At 39.6% G+C, this 19219-nt stretch overlaps 1 protein-coding gene across 3 annotated transcripts in view; it reads left to right on the plus strand.

The window, feature by feature from the left end:
- The window catches only part of PRKAR2B (protein kinase cAMP-dependent type II regulatory subunit beta), a 111077-nt gene that overhangs the window by 62744 nt on the left and 29114 nt on the right, over positions 1-19219 (plus strand). For all 3 annotated transcript variants that reach the window (XM_033439050.2, XM_033439049.2, XM_004263357.3), the window contains exons 3-4: positions 6661-6713; positions 13874-13957. In XM_033439050.2, coding sequence (XP_033294941.1) covers positions 6661-6713; positions 13874-13957 — 137 coding nt within the window. The remainder of the gene's footprint in view (positions 1-6660; positions 6714-13873; positions 13958-19219) is intronic.

Here is a 19219-nt window from a genome sequence, read left to right on the forward strand (position 1 = left end):
GTACCTACTGTATAGCACAGGGAACTATACTCAATATCTTATAATAACTATAATGGAAAAGAATCTAAAAAAAGACACATGTATGTATAACTGAATCACTTTGCTGTATACCTGAAACTAACACAATGTTATAAATCAACTATATTTCAATAAAAATTAAAAAAATAAAGTGATATAAAATACATAGATGTAACAACTTACATAGTATAATACATAGTATAATACATAGTGATAATATAGGTACTTTGCATAGTTCTTTTTTGCATCACCTCCCACATTTCAAAAACTATTTTTTTGAATGAATAAATCAGATTTCCTGTGGGTCCTTTCGCTTGAATGTGATTGGGGATCTAAATGTGAACTTCTGTATTTTGACATATTGTCCAAATGCTTTTGCTTTGTGAATTACACTCTAAGGTGATCACTGATACGTCACAGCGGATAGGTACCAAGTTACCTGGGCAAAAATGTGAGTGAAGCGGGGAGGGGGAAAGTTTATGGCTTGTCATTGTGCCTCTTCCCTTGACTTACTTATAACTAGTAGACCGTGTTGCACAATCTTATTTGTATCGTTGCATCTACCCCAAGTCTTCTTAGACTTTTTCTCCCTAACTGCCACACCCACCATGAGACTTTAATACAACAGATATACTATATATCTGGTTAAGAATTGCATGTATATCTGTGTTTTACATTGAAAAAAAAGGGTTGTTGTTTTTTTTGCCCCTTCCTCCAGCTAATCTTCTTGTTGGAATATGCATGCCTTAAACTAGTATTTGTAAAAGGTACATTTATTTCCCTTTGTAGGAGGACATTTCCACTTCAGTGAGCTAAGTTTAACCATATTGAATCAGAACTCTGTTGTCTAATACACCTGTGCTTTTATAATAGCTTTATTTTAATCTGATTATCATTTAAATAAGTGTGCTGGAATCTTAGTGTATTGAGAACATTGGGAAAGTAAATTTCATATATTTTGTAGAAGTCCATTTTTCCCTAGGTTTTAGGCCTCTAAACCATGCAGTCTTTCTGTACAGGCCACATTTGCTTTTGATTCCTTCAGCAAATATTTATTGAGGGTATACTGTGTGCAAGGCTCCGTGCCAGGTGCTGAGGCCCAGTGACTCATGGGGCTCCGTCTGCTTCCTTTATTCTTTGTTAGCTTTGTCAGAGCGCACAAGGTTATGTAAACTTGTCCAGGTCACAGTTGTTTTGACTGTACTGATTTTTATACATTCCTGACAAAGTATAGTGGGCACTTGGTGAAAAACCCTGGGAGTTGGTGTAATCCCTTGTGCGGTATAATAAGAGGGCTAACTTGGTCTTTGTCCCAGCGCCTGGCACAGAGCTTCCAAAACCCTGGGGATCTCCTGAGTTTCTTTGGTGTGCTAACCAGTGATTCTTGGCTCAGGGGCTCCTGGATAACTTCAGAATGGGGGCGGGTCCCGGAAAGACCAAACTTTGATTGGAAGCTTGGAGCTTTCAGCCCAGCCTCGGAGAAGGGGAGAGAGAGTGGAGATGGGTTTAATCAGCAAAGGCCAATGATTTAACGCTTGGTGCCCATGTAATAAAACCTCCATAGAAACCTCTAAATGACAGGGTGCAGAGAGCTTGCACAATGGGGAGCACGTCAAAGAGCTGGGAGAGTGGCACACCCAGAAAGGGCATTGACCCCCACCCACTATATCTTGCTCTGTGCCTCTCATCCATTTGGCTGTACTTGAGTTGTATCCTTTATAATAAACCAGTAAGAGTAAGGAAAGCACTTCCTGAGTCCTGTGAGTCATTCTAGTGAATTATCAAACCTGAGGAGGGTGTCGTGGGAACCCCCAGTTTACAGCTGGTCGGTCAGAAGTATGGGTAGCTTGGGAATTGTGATTGGTGTCTGAAGTGGGGGCACTCTTGTGGGACTGAGCCCTTTAATGTGTGGGATCTGATGCTAACTGCGGGTAGGTAGTGTCAGAATTGAATTGAATTGTTGGACATTCGGTTGGTGTCAGAGAGTTGGAGAAATGGTGTTGGAAAAGACAACATGTATTTGGCACCAGGAGGAAAAAAACCCTTGTCCCTTGTCTACAGTTGTCTGGCTGCACCAGTGCACATTACACTGTCTGCAATGTGGGAAACTACTTAAATTCTTGGAGCATTCTAGATGACTAATGTATTATCGAAATACATGTATGCACAACATGACAGGAAAAACTCAATGTAGGGTTCACATAAAGAAAAAGACTCTGCTCTTCATTACTGTGTAATTGCCAAACAAAGAATAGAATATATAGCTTCAGCTCAATTTCAGATAGCCCAGGAGGGAGGGGGTGCAATTCAGAAAAACATTCGAGGCAGCTCAGGTTATCTGGAGGCTTTGGTTTGAGGGTCCATCTAGACATAGTCTTTCATCCATTCATTCCTTGTATAGATATTTACTGAACTCCTAATCTCTGTGCTTGGCCCCTTGGTGAACAAGACAAAAGGTCCTCATTTTCACTCAACCTCTCTGTCCCCATTTTTTTGGACATATGGTGTAGGATATTTTAACAAAAAAGAACAACTTTTTATTCATTCATTCATTCATTCTACGTGTGTTTGTTTGAGAGTGTATAATACAGGTAGACTACTGGGAGATGTTTAAAAGAGACATTGTGTTTGCCTTCAAGGACTGTCAAGCTTATTTGTTCATCAATCAGTCATTCATTCAGAAAAATGCATTGAGCCAGGCACTGTGCCAGGTCAGTGCCAGGGAAATATAGAAATGAACAAAGCACACAGCCAGTCCCTGAAGGGCTGCAGTTCCAGCCTGAAGAGGCAACAGGTGGTAATGTCTTTGGTAGAGTGAAGTGTGGTAGGTGAGGGTAATGAGCTGTGCCCACACTCTAGGGACAGTGCAAAGGGAGCACAGCAGTGGGGTATCCTGAGTTAGCCCTGTGTAGGTGAGAGGTCAACAGGTGACTCTTAATCTGACTTTTTAGTTGGGGCTGGAGAGAAGGGATGGCTTGGAGAGGAGGAGACTGTGTCAGTGAAGATAAGGAGGTGTGAGCCACCATGGCTGTGCACAAAACTGCAGGTGCTGTATTTTGATTTGGGTGTAGGAGGTGGCAGTAGGTGAATTTTAATATAGTGAAACAATTGCACATCAGTGCCAAGAACTAAACCTTGTAATATTGGCACAATAAATGGTTCAATGAAATGGATAGCCCAGAAATAAACAAACATGTGATAAGGTAGGTATCACAGATCAGAAGGGTGTTAAGTAATAAATAATACTGGGGCAATTGATAAGTTATTTAGAAAGAAAATAGATTCTTACTAGTGATGATTTTTAGTCAGCATTTAGGGGCTTGAAACTTAGAAATTAGAGGATTAAGATTTCATTCTGTGAATTAAAACTTAAGATCAACACTAATGGATCAAGGCTCTATATAACAGGTTACCTCGAAGAACATAGTATCTTATCGACGCTATCACCTCACTGAACATACAGATCCTATGACAGTGGTTGACTTCACGGACCCCACCCTCACAAGGGCCTCTAATTTGGTTTAGTGTTCTGCTCTTGCCCTCTTAAAAATCTTAACTTTTGAAAACGGGCGTATATTTTCATTTTGCACTGAGCCCTGCAAATTATGTGTCAGTCCTGCCAGTGAGGTTGGTCAAACATGGAAACAGAAAGTTATGGAGCCAAGCTTTAGAGGTAGATGCTGTCCTGCTTTTAGGAAAGTTGCAGCAACACAGTTCAAGAGTCTGGGCCACAGGAGCAGGACCATGTGTACTGTGTATGGATGCCTTGGGCTGTCCCAGACTGACGCATTCAATAGTCAATTTATTTGACAGACTCTCTCTTCCTCCCATCTCCTTCTCACCAAGGAACCTTTTACTTGTGATTTGGCTTCTCCTGTGGTCTTCCTGCAGGGACAGAGCTGGCTGGTCACGCTGACTCCATACTGATTCGGGAAGTTAGTTACTAAGCTGCCATTCTGGTGATATGCGTCAGTGAGGTTCTTTAATGGGAGCCTGTCCCGGGAAGACGGTCCCCTTCTGTTAGGTTTCTGAGGCGGAACGCTGATGTCCAGGCATTGAGCTGGTGAATTCACCAAAGCCGTCATGCACAGAACAGGGGTTAAGGACAAGGCCTTTGCATAAAAAGGAATGAGATTCTAACGCCTGCTACAACATGGATGAACCTGGAAGCCATCATGCTAAATGAAATAAGCCAGCCACAAAGGACAAATATTATATGATTCCACTTACGTGAGGCACCTAGAATAGTCAAATTCATAGAGTCTGAAAGAAGATTAGAGGTTACCAGGGGTGGGGGACAGGAGGAATGGGGAGTTGTTGCCTTATGGTTTCAGAGTTTTTGCTTAGGGTAATGAAAAAGTCTTGGATATAAATAGTGGTGGTGGTTATACAACATTGTGCATGTACTTAATGCCACTGAATTGTATATTTAAAAATGGCAAATTTTGTGTTATATATATTCTGCCACAGTTTTTAAAAGTTATAATGTAGTATACCAAAACGCATTGAATGCACGCTTTTCATGGGTGAATTGTATGGCATGTGAATTATATCTCAATAAAGCCGCTTTCTAAAACATTAAGAAAAAGAAAAGAACAAGGCCTTTGGAGTCAGCCAGACAGCCCTAGGGTCAAGTCCTGTGGTGCTACAAGATGATGTACGATGTTGTGTGATGTTGGCCAAGATACATAACTGTGCCCTGTTCTTTCATCTGCCAGGTGGTGATAAGACACCTATCTTAGGGTTGTTGCGAGATTGAAGGGGAAAATGTACACCAGGTCAGGGGTTCTCAGCTTCAGCACCCTTGACATTTTGGACCAGGTCATTCTTTCTTGGGGAGGCGGGGGAGGGAGCTGTACTGTGCGGGGCGGGGCGTCTAGCAGCATCCCTAGCCTCCCCCAGCAGCTTCCTCTTAACCTCCCACAACTGTGACAACCAAAATGTCTCCAGACATTGCCTAAATGTCATGCTGGGGGGCAGAATAGGCCCTGGTTAAGAAGCACTCACCGGCTTAGGTGTATAGAGCAATGCCTGGAGAAAAGAAAGCTACTGGCAGGTTTTGTAATAGTAATGACAGTCGTTGAGCTAAAGATGACAATACTCCTGGGACCATCCTGAGGCCCCTGGAAAGACATTTGTCAGCCTTTCACCTGTCCTCTGCTCTTACTTCTACATCCATGCCAGAGTCAAGTCCACACGGATTAAAGGGTAAATGTAAAAAGGTCTACATTTACAAACTGAAAGAAGAGAACTTACAGATCTGTAGATTTGCAAATAAAGAAGATTTACAAATACCCAACTCAAAAGCAGTGGTACTTTTGTGATGTTTAAAATTGGGTTTAAATCATATTGGGGAATTTTCTTCCCTGATGTCATTACATTAAAAACAAACAGCATGCATAATTGATCAAAAAGACAAAAAAAAATTGGTAATTATAGTTAAAAAGCAAACTGGAGGGAATTCCCTGGTCGTCCCCTGGTTAGGACTCCGTGCTTTCACTGCCATGGCCCTGGATCAGTCCTTGGTCGGGTACCTAAGATCTTGAAAGGCACATGGTGTGGCCAAAAAAAAAAGCAAACTGGATAAAATGATTATAAGAAATATGACAAAGTGGTACTGAGAAACTGGTATAAGTCAAAAAGAAAACCAAATACAAAAATAAATGCCTCAGACATAGGGACAAAAGAGGAAATACAGTCAGCTTACAATCATTTGAACATTGTTCAAATTCAGTAATACTTAAAAATTTAGATCTTTTTTTCATTTAAATTGGCAGAGAGTTTAAGCATTAATATCTAAGTCTGCGGTACCATTTAGAGGAGTCTCCTTACACATTGCTTATAGGACACTGGATGGGTATAATCCCATTGGGAGGAAACATGGTGATAAATATGCCTTAAAAGTTGTCATACCTTTTAGCCCCCAAAATAACATTTGGGAATAATTCCACAGCATAATCTGAAATGTAGACAAATGTTTATGCATGAAGATGTTTATTGCAAGGTTGTTTTAACAGAAGCCAGCTTTGTGTCTAGCATTAGGGGTGTGGTAAATTATAGCTTATGGTAACTAGTTAGCAATCCTTAAAACAATATTTACAAAATGTTTCTAATGACATACAGAATTCTTAAGTGTTAAATGAAACAGCAGGTTTTAAAATTGTGGATGCGGTATGAACTCAGCTCAGAATAAAGACTGGAAAGGAATATGCAAAATATTAATAGCATTTGTTCCTGGAAGATTGAGTTATGATAATTTATGAAAGTTACTCATAACTGCTTGATTAAATTGATCATTTCAAAGCAAACTTAGACTTTGTGTGTGTTCTTTCAGGTAATTTTTTGATCTTACGCATTTCTGTAGGTTGGAAATGAAGGTGAAAGAGGTTAGCTATGTTTCTCTGAATAAGAGAAAGGAAGCAGTTATCAGTGTCTTAAAGTGCAGCTTTATATTTTAGTAAATTCCTTATAAATTGCAATAGCAAACTGGCTTTGGGGGGTAGACTGCTTGCCCTGGATGAGGTGAATTAATGGTTTTTTACACCACAGCCCTCTTTTTGTTCACTAATTTTTCAAGATATATTTATTGTAGCATGTTTCTTGGTGAAGGAATCTTTAAAATGTCCATTTTTATTTTTATAGTATGTGCAGAAGCTTATAATCCTGATGAAGAAGAAGACGATGCTGAGTCCAGGGTATGTAATTTACTGAATGCGTTAATTTTAAATTATACTCCCGTATTGGATAAAGAATATAATAATAGAAAAGATGTTAACAGGCATATAGGTTAACAGGGGGCATAATGGAAGTATCTTGACTGTTTCTTTTCCTAGTCTTATCTCCTGATAGTTTACTTCTTCTTCATGTTCTGTATAATTACTTCAATCCAAAGCATCTCTCTCTTTGGATAAGAGGAAAGATGAACATAAAAACTCACTGAAGTTGTGGTTTTATTTCTCTTGCAAAAATATAGTCTGTGATGAAAAGTGTTTTTAGCTATCTTTCCCAAAGTGATAATGTTATTTTTCTTAGACAAGTAAGTATTTCTGGGAAAGAAAAACGCTGGGAAAAGCCTTCTGCTCCTACTGTTTTATCACAACAGAAGCTTACTCTGAAACAACAACAAAAAATCACAGTAAAATTACATCTAAAATGTCAGTACAGCAGTTACTGTGTTTTAAAATCTGTGAGTCTGATAGTTTGCTCAGAAGCTGATTTCTTGGAGGTCTTAAAGTTTTCGCAAGACTTTGTCCAGTTTGGTTTGAAACAGTTTTTAAGCTGTGTCCTTTAGCTCCATTCTCCTATTATTTATTTAGTAGAAAGTAAACTCAATAGGAGATTACTGAGCCTGGAAATGGAAAGTAATCATGTACTTTTTTTTTTTTTGAGTACATACTTTGCAAAAGTTTGTTTTCTTCTATTTGGCCTTAAATAAAAACAAAAATCTGTTTCTGTAGCTCTGAAAAATACTAAAGTAAGATTGAGTTTTAATATAGAAAAGCAGATACTGGATCCCTAAGTCATTACATCATTAAGCTCCCTGAAATATAAATAAAATCCAGTGGTAGAAAGATCAGGAGCTTTAAATGACACAGAAGATTTTGGAGAAAAATCCCATTTCACTCCTGTCCCCATGAGGATTTGCAGCACCAGACTTGCAGTGTTCATTTCTCAGTATATAACTTACATATTTTGATCAGGTCTATAAATTCCAGTCTGAAAATTATGTTGCCTTAGGATCACGGTATCGTCTCTAATGTGTAATGTGCTGTTACCCCTCCATGTAGTCTGAAAAACCCTCCCCTCTCCTACACTTTATTTATGTATCTCGCAGAAACATTAGTGGGTGACTTCGAAGACAATGTTCTTTGTGTATAAATGTATATGATAAAACTTGATAATTGAGATGTTTGATGAGCTTGTTTAGCTTAGTAAAAATCTAAATTGGAAAGAACATTTAAAAATACAGTTTGAAAACAATATACAGTATCTCATAGACTCGAAAACTGTTAGCTACCATTTGGTCCACGTGATTGATAAGGTGTTTGGCTGGATCACTCCAACTAATTTCTAACAGTCTTGTTGGGGAGGCTATACCAGTTAAAATTCATTTGGCTGTGGGAATAAAACAATCACATTGAGATTAAATACAAAAGAAAACATTGGGGAATTATTGGACATATGCTTGGAAATCTTGTAGAATTCCTGAAAGTGTTAAAGAAAACCCTAGGCTGTGGCTAGCAGGCAGGAGCCAGCCCCCTCTGGGGTCCTTCCACAGCATTTGTGCAGCACCTAAGAGTATCGACATTGAAAGGGACTCAGCTGCCCGTCACTCTTATCGTGTCTCTCTCAGTTCAAAATCCCAGCTTCCCCGTGGAGAGTTTCTCACAGACTTGACTTTGGCTGGGGGACCCCACTTATAAATGAGGGCATCCTGCAAGCCTACTCTTGGGCATATACCCAGAGAAAACTCTTAATTCAAAAAGACACATGCACCCTTATGTTCATAGCAGCACTATTTACGACAGCCAAGACATGGAAGCCACCTAAATGTCCACTGACAAAGGAATGGATAAAGAAGGTGTGGTACATATATACAAGGGAATATTACTCAGCCATAAAAAAGAATGAAATAATGACATTTGCAGCAACATGGATGGACCTAGAGATTATTCTATTAAGTGAAGTAAGTCAGACAGAGAGAGACAAGTATCATATGATATCACTTACATGTGGAATCTAAAATGATGTAAATGAACTTATTTACAAAACAGAAATAGACTCACAGACATAGAAACAAACTTAGGGTTACCAAATGGGAAGAACGGGGTGGGGTGGAGATAAATTAGGAGTTTGGGATTAACATATACACAGTACTATCTATATATAAAATAGATAACCAACAAGAACCTACTGTATAGCACAGGGAACTATGTTCAATATCCTGTAATAATCTATAATGGAAAAGAATCTGAAAAAAAATATATATGTATATGTATGTATATATAACTGAATCGCTTTGCTGTATACCCGAAACTAACATAACATTGTAAATTAACCATACTTAAATTTTTTTTTAATGCTTAAATTTTAAAAAAATGTTTAAAAAAATAAATGAGGGCAGTTCCTAGAGAAGGAGGCATCTTTGTGGGTTGGGCATTCACCCTGAGTGGTCCCTGTAACACCCTTCAATGTTACTTTAATTTTTTAAATTAATTTATTAATGATATATTAATCATTATAATGAAGTGTCTTGGGTTCTCCATTAGGTTGACTCTTCTCTACTAAAAATTGTAATTTTTTTTTACATACTAAAATAAAATATTAAACATTTTAATAAATATTAAAATATTTTAATATTTTTTGTCTTAGATACTATAAGGCACTTGTACCATAGCCCTTGGAAATGATTATTACAGATTTCAAAATTTAATTGGCTCTAAACTGATACTGGAAAATGTCTGTAAGGAAAACATGAAGTGTATTTTGATAAACTAACATTTCATTTGGACATTTTGTCTTATTTTAGAGACCCTATTTATATTATCAAATCCCAAAATCTCAGAGTAGTATAAATAGATACTTATTCTTTGATGTGTATTCAAAGAAAATTCAAACACTTAAGACTGATTTTGGAAAACAACAAATTAGATTTTGGTTGGAATACCTTTAGCAAATCAAAATATAAGGGTTCTATACATCTAGCATGTAGAAACTGGCAGGGAAGAGCTGGTAAATTTAAGAGTGGAGCATTTCTTTCTTCTGTTATTCCCTGAAGTGTTTTGGGAGTGCCTTCTGCATATCTGGCCGGGTGCTGGGTATACAGTGGTGAGCACGATGGAGTTCTTGCCATCTTGGAGCTTAGAGTCTTAATAGCAGAAGCCGACCACAAGCTAGTAGATTAACAGTCACAAAATACGAAGTGCTAAAAAGACAGTGTAACAGGGTGTAGGAATTAAAACCAAACCAAACCCCCCAGATCAACAGCGTCCCTAATGAAATGGAATAGTTGGAGAAGGGCTCCTTGAAGTGAGACCAGAGGATGTACGTGGAGAGTGTCTTGCCAGAAGCCCAGGAGTGCACTTTGGGTTGACCCAAGCCCATCAGAGTGGGAGGAGTCGGAGGCTCTGAATAAAGGCAGCTGTGGCCGAGGCTGAGTGGCTGAGGTGAGAGTGGAGAAGGAGTGGGGATTGATTCTCTGTGAATGTGATGGACTCCATTGAGGTTTTAATCTGGAGAATGCGGTGTTCTGATTTAAAGTTTTAAAAGATTACTTTCACCTCTGTGTGGAGAATAGATTGGACAGGTATGAGAATAGATTGGACAGATATGAAAATATCTTGTACAGACTTGCCTTGCTTAACAAAATAGATGCACGGTGTTTCCTTTAAAGAAAACATGTAAGTCAGTGTTCCTTATTGTTTTGCTAGTTTTTTTTTAATTGAAAGGCAACAGAGGTTATGGCAGGAGTTGACAGACTTTTCCTGTAAAGCTTTTTTTGGGGGGAATTTTACTATTTTCAGAGAATAAATACTTTAGGCTCTGGGGGCCGTGCTGTTTCTGTCACAACTATTCAGCTCTGCTGTTATAGCAGGAAAACAGACATAGACAACACATAAATGAACGGCTGTGGCTGTGACCCATGAAAACTTTATTTCTGGACGTTTGAATTTCATATAATTTTCATGTGTCAGGAAACATTCTTTTGATTTTTTCCCCCAATCATTAAAAAATGTAAAATCATTCTTAGCATAGGGGTCATGCAAAAAGAAGTTTGGCCTTCAGGCCATGGTCTGCTGACCCTGGTTTCTAGTATGAACTCTGTGGCCAGCCTACAGCTGCGCTGAATCCCAGCTCTACAGCTTCTGAACTGTGTGACATGGAAGAAGTTACCTGGGCCAGTTAATTTTCTTACTTTTTTTCTCTTGAGAGATCACACGGTATTTGTCTTTCTCTGTCTGACTCATTTCACTTAGCATTCACCTGCTTCATGGGGTCTCTTACTGGGATAAAGCTAGTAATAAAGCCCCTTTTAAATTTTTAAAGCCCTTAAAACAGTGCTCGGCACATAGTAAGTGCTACATCAGTATTTGTTTAACCAATAAGGTTTTTATCCTGAAATCAGAAATAAATTTTAATAAAAAACAAAGTGGCCTCTAGTATAATAAAAATCACATTCGGGCACATTGCCGAGGCCTTAGTTATCCAGATGCAGATCTTGTATGTCGGATCACACCAAACCCAACAGAAGGAAATGAGTCTGTAGAAGTAGGAGAGCGTCTTCTGAGCAGTTGGTACAGGGCAGGGGAGCCAGAGCTTCAAAGATTCACCCGATTTCTGACTGTGTGCTTTCCAGGACGCAGAGCAGGATTTTCATGGCCGGGGGTGGAGGCTATGATAGATGACGGACTCTGGGCACTGAGGAGTGATGGCAGGTAGACGGAAGAAAGGAAAAAGGGAAACAAAGAGAAGAGCAGTAGACAGTAGTAGGGGTGGCAGGATGGAGAAACAAGATTTGGACATATGAATTCATAAGAAGAGAAGTAGCTGGAGAGAGAAAGAAGAGGAAAAAGGTGGGTTTTTAAAAAATTTTTATTGACGTATAGTTGATTTACAACGTTTCAGGTGTACAGCAGTGATTCAATTATATATATAATTTTTTCAGATTCTTTTCCATTATATATATGTATATATTTTTTACATCTTTATTGGAGTATAATTGCTTTACAATGGTGTGTTAGTTGCTGCTGTATAACAAAGTGAATCAGCTATACGTATACATATATCCCCACATCCCCTCCCTCTTGCGTCTCCCTCCCACTCTCCCTATCCCACCCCTCTAGGTGGCCGCAAAGCAGAAGGTGGGGTTTTGTGTGAGGTGTTAATACAAAGTGAATGGGTCAGGAGAGAAAGACAAATTGATGACAAGGGTAAAGCAGGTACAAGCTGGTGTTAAAAATGATTTAAAAAGACAGTTTAAGTGATACAAACATTATTTAACACTGCACGAAGTGGGCAGTCTCCATTCCCAAGGGTCCAGAGAGCTGCAAAATGGGGTGGAGGGTAGGAAGCTTTTGTAGGATAAAGAGTAAGGAACAAGGAAGTAAGCGTAGAGCCCAGATTTGGCTTGGCTTTGGGGGATTGGCTGACTGGATATACTGTGTTTCTGGCAAAGCGGGGCATTTATAGGGACACGAGAGTTATCTAAGCTTTGGTTTGCTGACGTGGCACCCCGGGCAGAGGTGGCTCCCTCTTGGGCCTAGGAGGTCATTTCAGCATCAGCGACACGTCATCCCCAACCTTTTCTCTCTGAGGATAGAGCTGCTCAGCAGGCAAACGTTTATGATTGCTTCAGTTCGAAGTTCCAGATGGCTTTTGTGAAGTGAGAAATAACTTTTTGTTTTATTGTGTTAGCCTTCCTTATTTGAAGTAGGCACGTGTGAATTTTGGTTGGCATGATTTAGTTCGTATCCAAAATTTTAAAGTTTTTTGTATAGCAGTGAGTTCTTAGGCAGGAGGATCTGCTTTTTCTGGGCCCACGTGCCGTCGTAGAATCTAGGTTGAGGTGAATATTGATTGGATAGGAATCAAAAGTTTGCATATCCCTTACCCTTAGAGGAAAAACGGCAGGTCCTCTCTCACTGGCTAATAGTATGTAGCAGTATCCTGTGTATACTGCTTTTTTGTGTGTGTATAGTATATAAGCAGTACACACATAAATAGTACACATATACTGTACATTTCCTCAGTTGTTCTTGGGCCTCTGATTTTTAGCCATGTGAGATGGGTTTGAAATGCCGATTTTACTTTCCCGTCGCGCGTTTTGATGCATTCACGGGCACAGAGCTCACCGCCGCCTGATCCTGGTTGCTGTGATGGTGGGGCTCCTGCTCTTCAGCATCTCTTCCAGTCACTCTGTGTGTCAACGTTAGGATAGGAAAAGGTGGTGTATGGGTCTCCAGGAGACCAACTCGATGTCTTCTGCTTTTAGGACCACCTCTTGCCTCGCAGACTCATCTTACAGTTACACAGTACCCGCGTTCGCAGAAGAATGGGCCTTCGGGGCCCAGTCCGTGAGCCTTCTGCTGGTCGGAAGGGACTCAGGAGAGTTGGCCGGCCGCACTTACAGAAGGCGTTCTGTTGGCCTTTACCCTCAGGAATGAAAGTTTCCGAGCAAATAGTACACTGCTTTTCTTTGAACTCGTTCTCAGATGAGCGCACCAGGACTGTTGGATTCATTCTCCCTCAGATCCATAGTCTCCTTGGTGTGACAGCGCGTGATTGCTTGCTCCCTGTGGAAAAGCAATCTCCGTGGGCGTAGTTATTTTATATACATTGTGCATAAAAATGTATTTAACATCTAAGGCAATATACAGGTAAGAATTTACTCACTTCTAGAGACTTTATCAAGTCTTGAAGGAAAGAGCTACATCCTGAAAGAGCATTAAGTTCAATGGTAAAGAGTATGAAACAGTATTAAAGAGTATTAAGCAGAATAAAGGCAGTGTGTAGATTTTCAACATAGCTGTTACAACATGTTGTCCTTTTGTATGTTCCCGCTGGCTGGAGCCTTGGTGTCTTTAGTGATTAGCCAATGCAGACCCTCACAGAATGAACTTGCTAACCTGGGGGAAACGCTCCTTTGAAAAACTTTCAAGTACTGTATTGATGAATGTACACCACCTCCCTGAGACGAACTGTATTACTTTCCCCTATTTAGCAGGCTGGTAGTTAATGTCTAGTCACCTAAAGTGAACCTCAGCACTAACCGTTCTTCCTTCTAATATCCTGCTAGGAAATTTTATCCCTTAAGAGCAAGGTGAGTAGACTAATTGTTAATTTGGTGTCCTTTTAGATTATACATCCCAAAACTGACGATCAAAGAAATCGATTGCAAGAAGCTTGCAAAGACATCCTGCTGTTTAAGAACCTGGATCCGGTAAGATAAAATCTCAATAGTAGCAACGGTTTCTTTTTCAGTGTCCCTGTGGAGAACCGTGCAGGATCTTGGATTTCACCCTCTTTACAAGCTAACATCACCCAGGGTGATGTAAAGGCCCCACTGCAGATGTCTGCACAGGAAGTGGGTTGTGTTCTAGGAGCTGGGGAGGTCACTGCTGTCATAGCAAGGAGTGAGCGCCTGTTTCTCGGCGGAAGGCTTCTCATCCCTCAAGGTTACTTGCTGCAAACACAGCCCTGAGAAGTGGCCCAGGTGAAGAGAGGTTAAGACTTTGCATTCTTCGCCCACTCAACAGGAACACGTAGGGATGTGCAGGGCCCATGGGGGAATGCCTCTTTCACCAGTCAGTAATAGTCATTATTTTAATGTATGACTTTCATATTATACATATTTTTAAAGTAAAGTTTTACTTGGCTTTAAAGGTAGAGGGATTTTTTTTTTTTTTCTTTGTAAAGATTTTGAAATCTCTAATCTTTGGTTTGGGGTGTATTTCTAGAGTGACCGTACTGTTCAGACTTTGCCCTTCACCCTGACCTAAATGCTCTGCTTCCTTTATCATGGATTATGCTTATTCACTGCTATGTGGTCATTTGGGAAAGAGCCCCTGCTGCCATGTTCCCCATGTGAAACCTGAGTCAACTTTGGTAAATTACCTCGATTCTTTTTTCGGTCAAACTCAACATCTTAATAGTTTTCGGATTGATGCCCTAGAGAAGAATGCATTAATCAAGACCCACTCTTTTAAGATGACGTCTTTTTAAAAAGGCCATTTTTATAAAGAGGAAAGTACTGCTTTATACAGTGTCTTCTATGCTGGGTTATATTATACCTTGAAATTATTTTTAAAAGCTCTTTTGTTTCTAATACCATTTATGCTAATGTTATGTCCTCCAGGATCACATATTATATTGTGTGACTTTGGAGATTTTGTTTTAGGGCCACATAACACAAGTTTTGTCCACTTTGATCCACGTCCTCTAGAGTTATCACCAAGTCTGCAAAACTAGGAGCTCTAAAGAAAGGGTTGCTGGTGGTTCTCTCTCATAATGGAAGAATAAGAAATGGGATTAAGATAGAAAATTTAGGAATTTCATTTATGAATGGAAAATCTTCCTGGTAGTATTAAATAGTAGAATAAGTGACTAAAAGGAACTTGTGAAATTTTGATGGGCTTCCAAATAAATCTCCGATTTATTTCTGTGAAATAAAGGACATGAAACTATGATCTCTAATGATGTCCCACCAGAATGAGACCAAATAATTATTAGTGGAAAGATACAACTTTATGTGTGTGTATAAGATGATAATTTTGCTATTGGAACTAAACTGAGTATTTAATTCTTTTGCTTCAGATACACACGGAAGGCAGCTGTGAAATCAATCCTTAGTTTTATCCTTAGGGGTAGGCTTCAGCCAAGAAGGTTCTGTATTTTCAGGCCAGAGCTTTGCATGGGAGAATTTCAGGGTCACCAAAAACAGGGCTTCTCAAGCTTTAATATGCCTATATATCATCAGAGGATCTTGTGAAAAATGCAGATTCTGGTTGAGTAGATCAGTAGTGGAGCCTGAGAGTCTGCATTTCTCACAAGGTCTCAGGTGATGGCAACGCTGTCAGCCCACAACCATACTTTGAGTAGGAAGGACCAGAGCCCAATGTGAAAATGTTCGAGGTCAGTATTTTGGTACTATCATATGTTATTTTGTTTGCATGCTTCCCTATTCAATTCAACCAGTATTTTAATGCTTCAGCAGTGACCGAACAGTGATACTGTGGAGTCAAACACTGAGTGATGAACAGGCATGAGTGAAATCACTGCCAGTTATAATTTCCTGGCATGCTGCCTATTCTATTCCATCCTCTACATTAAATTGATTTTTCTTCCATTTCAACTTTAACTCTTTTAAAGCATTGTGAAAATTTTGGTTGCATTTAAAATAATAAAAAAAAAAACTTTTCCTGGTATATTCTGGCAGGGAGCATCTTTAACTAAAATGGTTATTTTTATAAACATAGGTGTTTTTTAAGCCTTTTTTTAGATTTTGCTGCTCTGATGAAGGTCTTCAATATATATATTTTAAAGGCCACAGTTCATAGGGACAAAAAAGAAAAAGCCCGTTGATGGAATTACAAAGTTCATAAGTTATCATTATTGAAAGTTTTATAGGGAGGAAGTAAATATATTTACATAGTTGTTTACAAAAGACCTTTTTTGAATTTGAGCTCATACCATCTTGATTTATTTCCCTACTATCTTAAATCCTTCTAAGAATGATACAAAATATAAATAAGTAACAATTAACTCTTCTCAGCAAATAACCACCTGGAATAAGAAATTTTTCCCCAAACATAGCAGATTGAAGATTTTAAGTTAAGTTCATATTTTAAGCAGCTTTCTAGTTTTTTATTGTATACATTTTTTGTCATAACCCAAATGCATTTAAATTGAATTATATATTCCACTTATATAATCTGCCTATCATATAGCAGCTCCTTTCAGGTCAATTCCTTGACCAACCACTGTGTTCCAAGGCCTGTATGAAGGCGTAGGATGCCACAAAAATACTTAGACATGGTTCTTGTGCTCTTGGAACTTATCATTTAGTGAGGGATTCAAATACACATACAAAGCAATTTGGTAAAACATGATAAATGCTGTAATACGGTCAGGGCGCTATGAGAGGATGAGGGTCTCTCAGCCCCACGTGAGGATCCAGGAAGCTGGAGAGGCCACCTGAGACGAGCCTCAGAAAATGAGTGGGAAATCGCCAGTTGAACTAAAAGCACAGAGCGCGTTAACGCTGGAGTCTAAAGTGAAAGACATCCAGTGGCGGGGCTCAGACGTGCGCGTCGTGTCAGGAAGGAGCACCGTAGCAGTGGACACACACTATAGGCAGTAGCATTTTAAGCAGAGAAAGTAACAGTCAGGTGTGTCTGAGGTCACTGTGGCGGCAGGGTAGGGCGTGGAGTTAAAGGCGAGAGACGGATAGGTCAGGAACAAAGGAAAGGAGCTCAGTGAGGAGACTGCACTGCCCTCCGTGCCAGGAGATGGATCCAGGAAAGAGCCGTGCTGCGGTCCAGGGAGAAGAAACGCGCCCAACTAAGGAGAAGGGGGGAAGGGATGGTTTCATAAAATACTCAGGACGAGCAGAAGTTGGTACCTGCTGACTGAATGAATCGAGACCTGACAGAAATAGTCTCGGATGACCCCCAGTGTCTGGCAGCGGAGGTGGTACCGTTTCCTGAAATGGAAAAACTTGGAAGGAGGAAGGGGAAGCCGTAATTACTAACCAGCAAGAAGAACAGTCTTGGCTTTGCATCCACTCTCTCACTTGACTTTCCTCAAGGCGTTGTTTAGCTTGAAAATCTAGCACCTCCTAGACCTCAGAACAGTTTTCCTTAGAGTTCTGTATATTCATACACTGAGCACAGCATTTATAATTATTAACCTCTTTGAAGATATTCTTTTCATGAATATTTTAATGCTCAACTCAGCAGGCCATTTTTCTTCTGAAATATTTCTAATTTTAGGCAAACTGAAATAATCTTCTTATGCTATATGATAGGCTCTTTGATTAATGGAGAGTAAATTGTTATTTTTTAAGGGAGTCAAAGCCCTTTTACTGAGCTCAGTCTCTAATTTACATTCTGTAGGCGAATAAGATGTGGATTTCCTACAGTAGCTGTCAGTCACCGAGATAAGCCTCTGCATATTGAATATTTCCTACGTTCTTTTCACTCTGTGCATAATTATGGGGAAATTACATTTTGATTGACTAGAAGAGACACCTGTCACATAGAGAAGTTCTAAAAGAAATAGATGTTCTGTATTTTATCAGGGATTACTTTTTCATTTATCCATGTACAAATTCTTAAGCGTGATAACGTTTTAAAATGCAGCTAATTCCAAGATAACAAAAAAAACTTTACTATAGCGCTATATTTCATCTTTTTCTCCACTTGACATTCAGGGCTAGAGCTAGCTAATCAATAAAGCCGATAGTCCCCCTCCATCTGCTCTAAACGAGTTGAAATATAAATAATAAGCAAAATAAAATGTTAGTAAACCATTTAATCAAACTTCATAATTTTAATAGGTGACCGTATGTCGCCTGGGTTGGTGAACTCCCAATTAGCAGCACATCGAGAAGGCACTGTCTTACTGCCCCCCCGTTGGCTTCGTCTTCAGCCCTGGCTGCTGTTTCACACATAGGTGCCAGAGCTTACACGGGAATCCAGGGAGGGGATGAAAGCCACGTCCTGCAAACCCATCACCATCTTTCTTCTCAAAGTTTTTCTTACCCACATAAAGATGTAATGTTATATTCTCTGTTTAAATGGAGAGTTTGGTTTTTCAGTTAATTAAAAAATTTAAATCAGTATGCATATAGAATTTACAAAAATTCAAAAGGAACAAAAGAGTAGTCAGTGAAAGGAGATCTCCCTTCCATCCCAGTCTCCCAGCAATCCAGTTTCTCAGGAGCCAGGTTCTTTTAGCACTATCGTGCATATTTTTCTAGGGTTACTCTATGTATATACAAGTATATTCTTTTTAAAATTTCGGTGGCAGCAAACTCTACACGTAGAGTTCTTACCCAGTTCTTTTTTTTTTCTAACAGGTAAGCTGTATTTATAGAGTTTTCATATTCTTTCTTAAAATTATTTTTATCAGTATTTATTTTTATAAAAGTTTAAATTGGTAGCATTTATGTATTATAAAGCTAAACCATGAAAACACATTGCGTTTTGCTGTTGTCTAATGTATTAATATTGTATATACAAGAAGAGGCATCCCAAATAATACTGAAAAAGAAGAACAAAGTTGAAGGACTCACACTTGGCCAATGTCAAAACTTATACCTCAAAGCTGCAGTAATCAAAGCAGTGTGTTGGGCTTCCCTGGTGGCGCAGTGGTTGAGAGTCCGCCTCCCGATGCAGGGGACACGGGTTCGTGCCCCGGTCTGGGAAGATCACACGTGCCGCAGAGCGGCTGGGCCCGTGAGCCATGGCCACTGAGCCTGCGCGTCCGGAGCCTGTGCTCTGCAACGGGAGAGGCCACAGCAGTGAGAGGGCCACGCACCGCAAAAAAAAAAACAAAAAACAGTGTGTTACTGGCATAGGGATAGACATACAGAACAATGGATTAGCGTTGAGAGTCGAGAAACAAACCCATACATCTATGGCCATTTGATTTCAACAAAAATGTCAAGATCATTCACTGGGGAAAGAATAGTCTTTTCAAT

Source organism: Orcinus orca, chromosome 9 (genome assembly GCF_937001465.1).
Source record: "Orcinus orca chromosome 9, mOrcOrc1.1, whole genome shotgun sequence".
NCBI classification, from domain to species: domain Eukaryota; kingdom Metazoa; phylum Chordata; class Mammalia; order Artiodactyla; family Delphinidae; genus Orcinus; species Orcinus orca.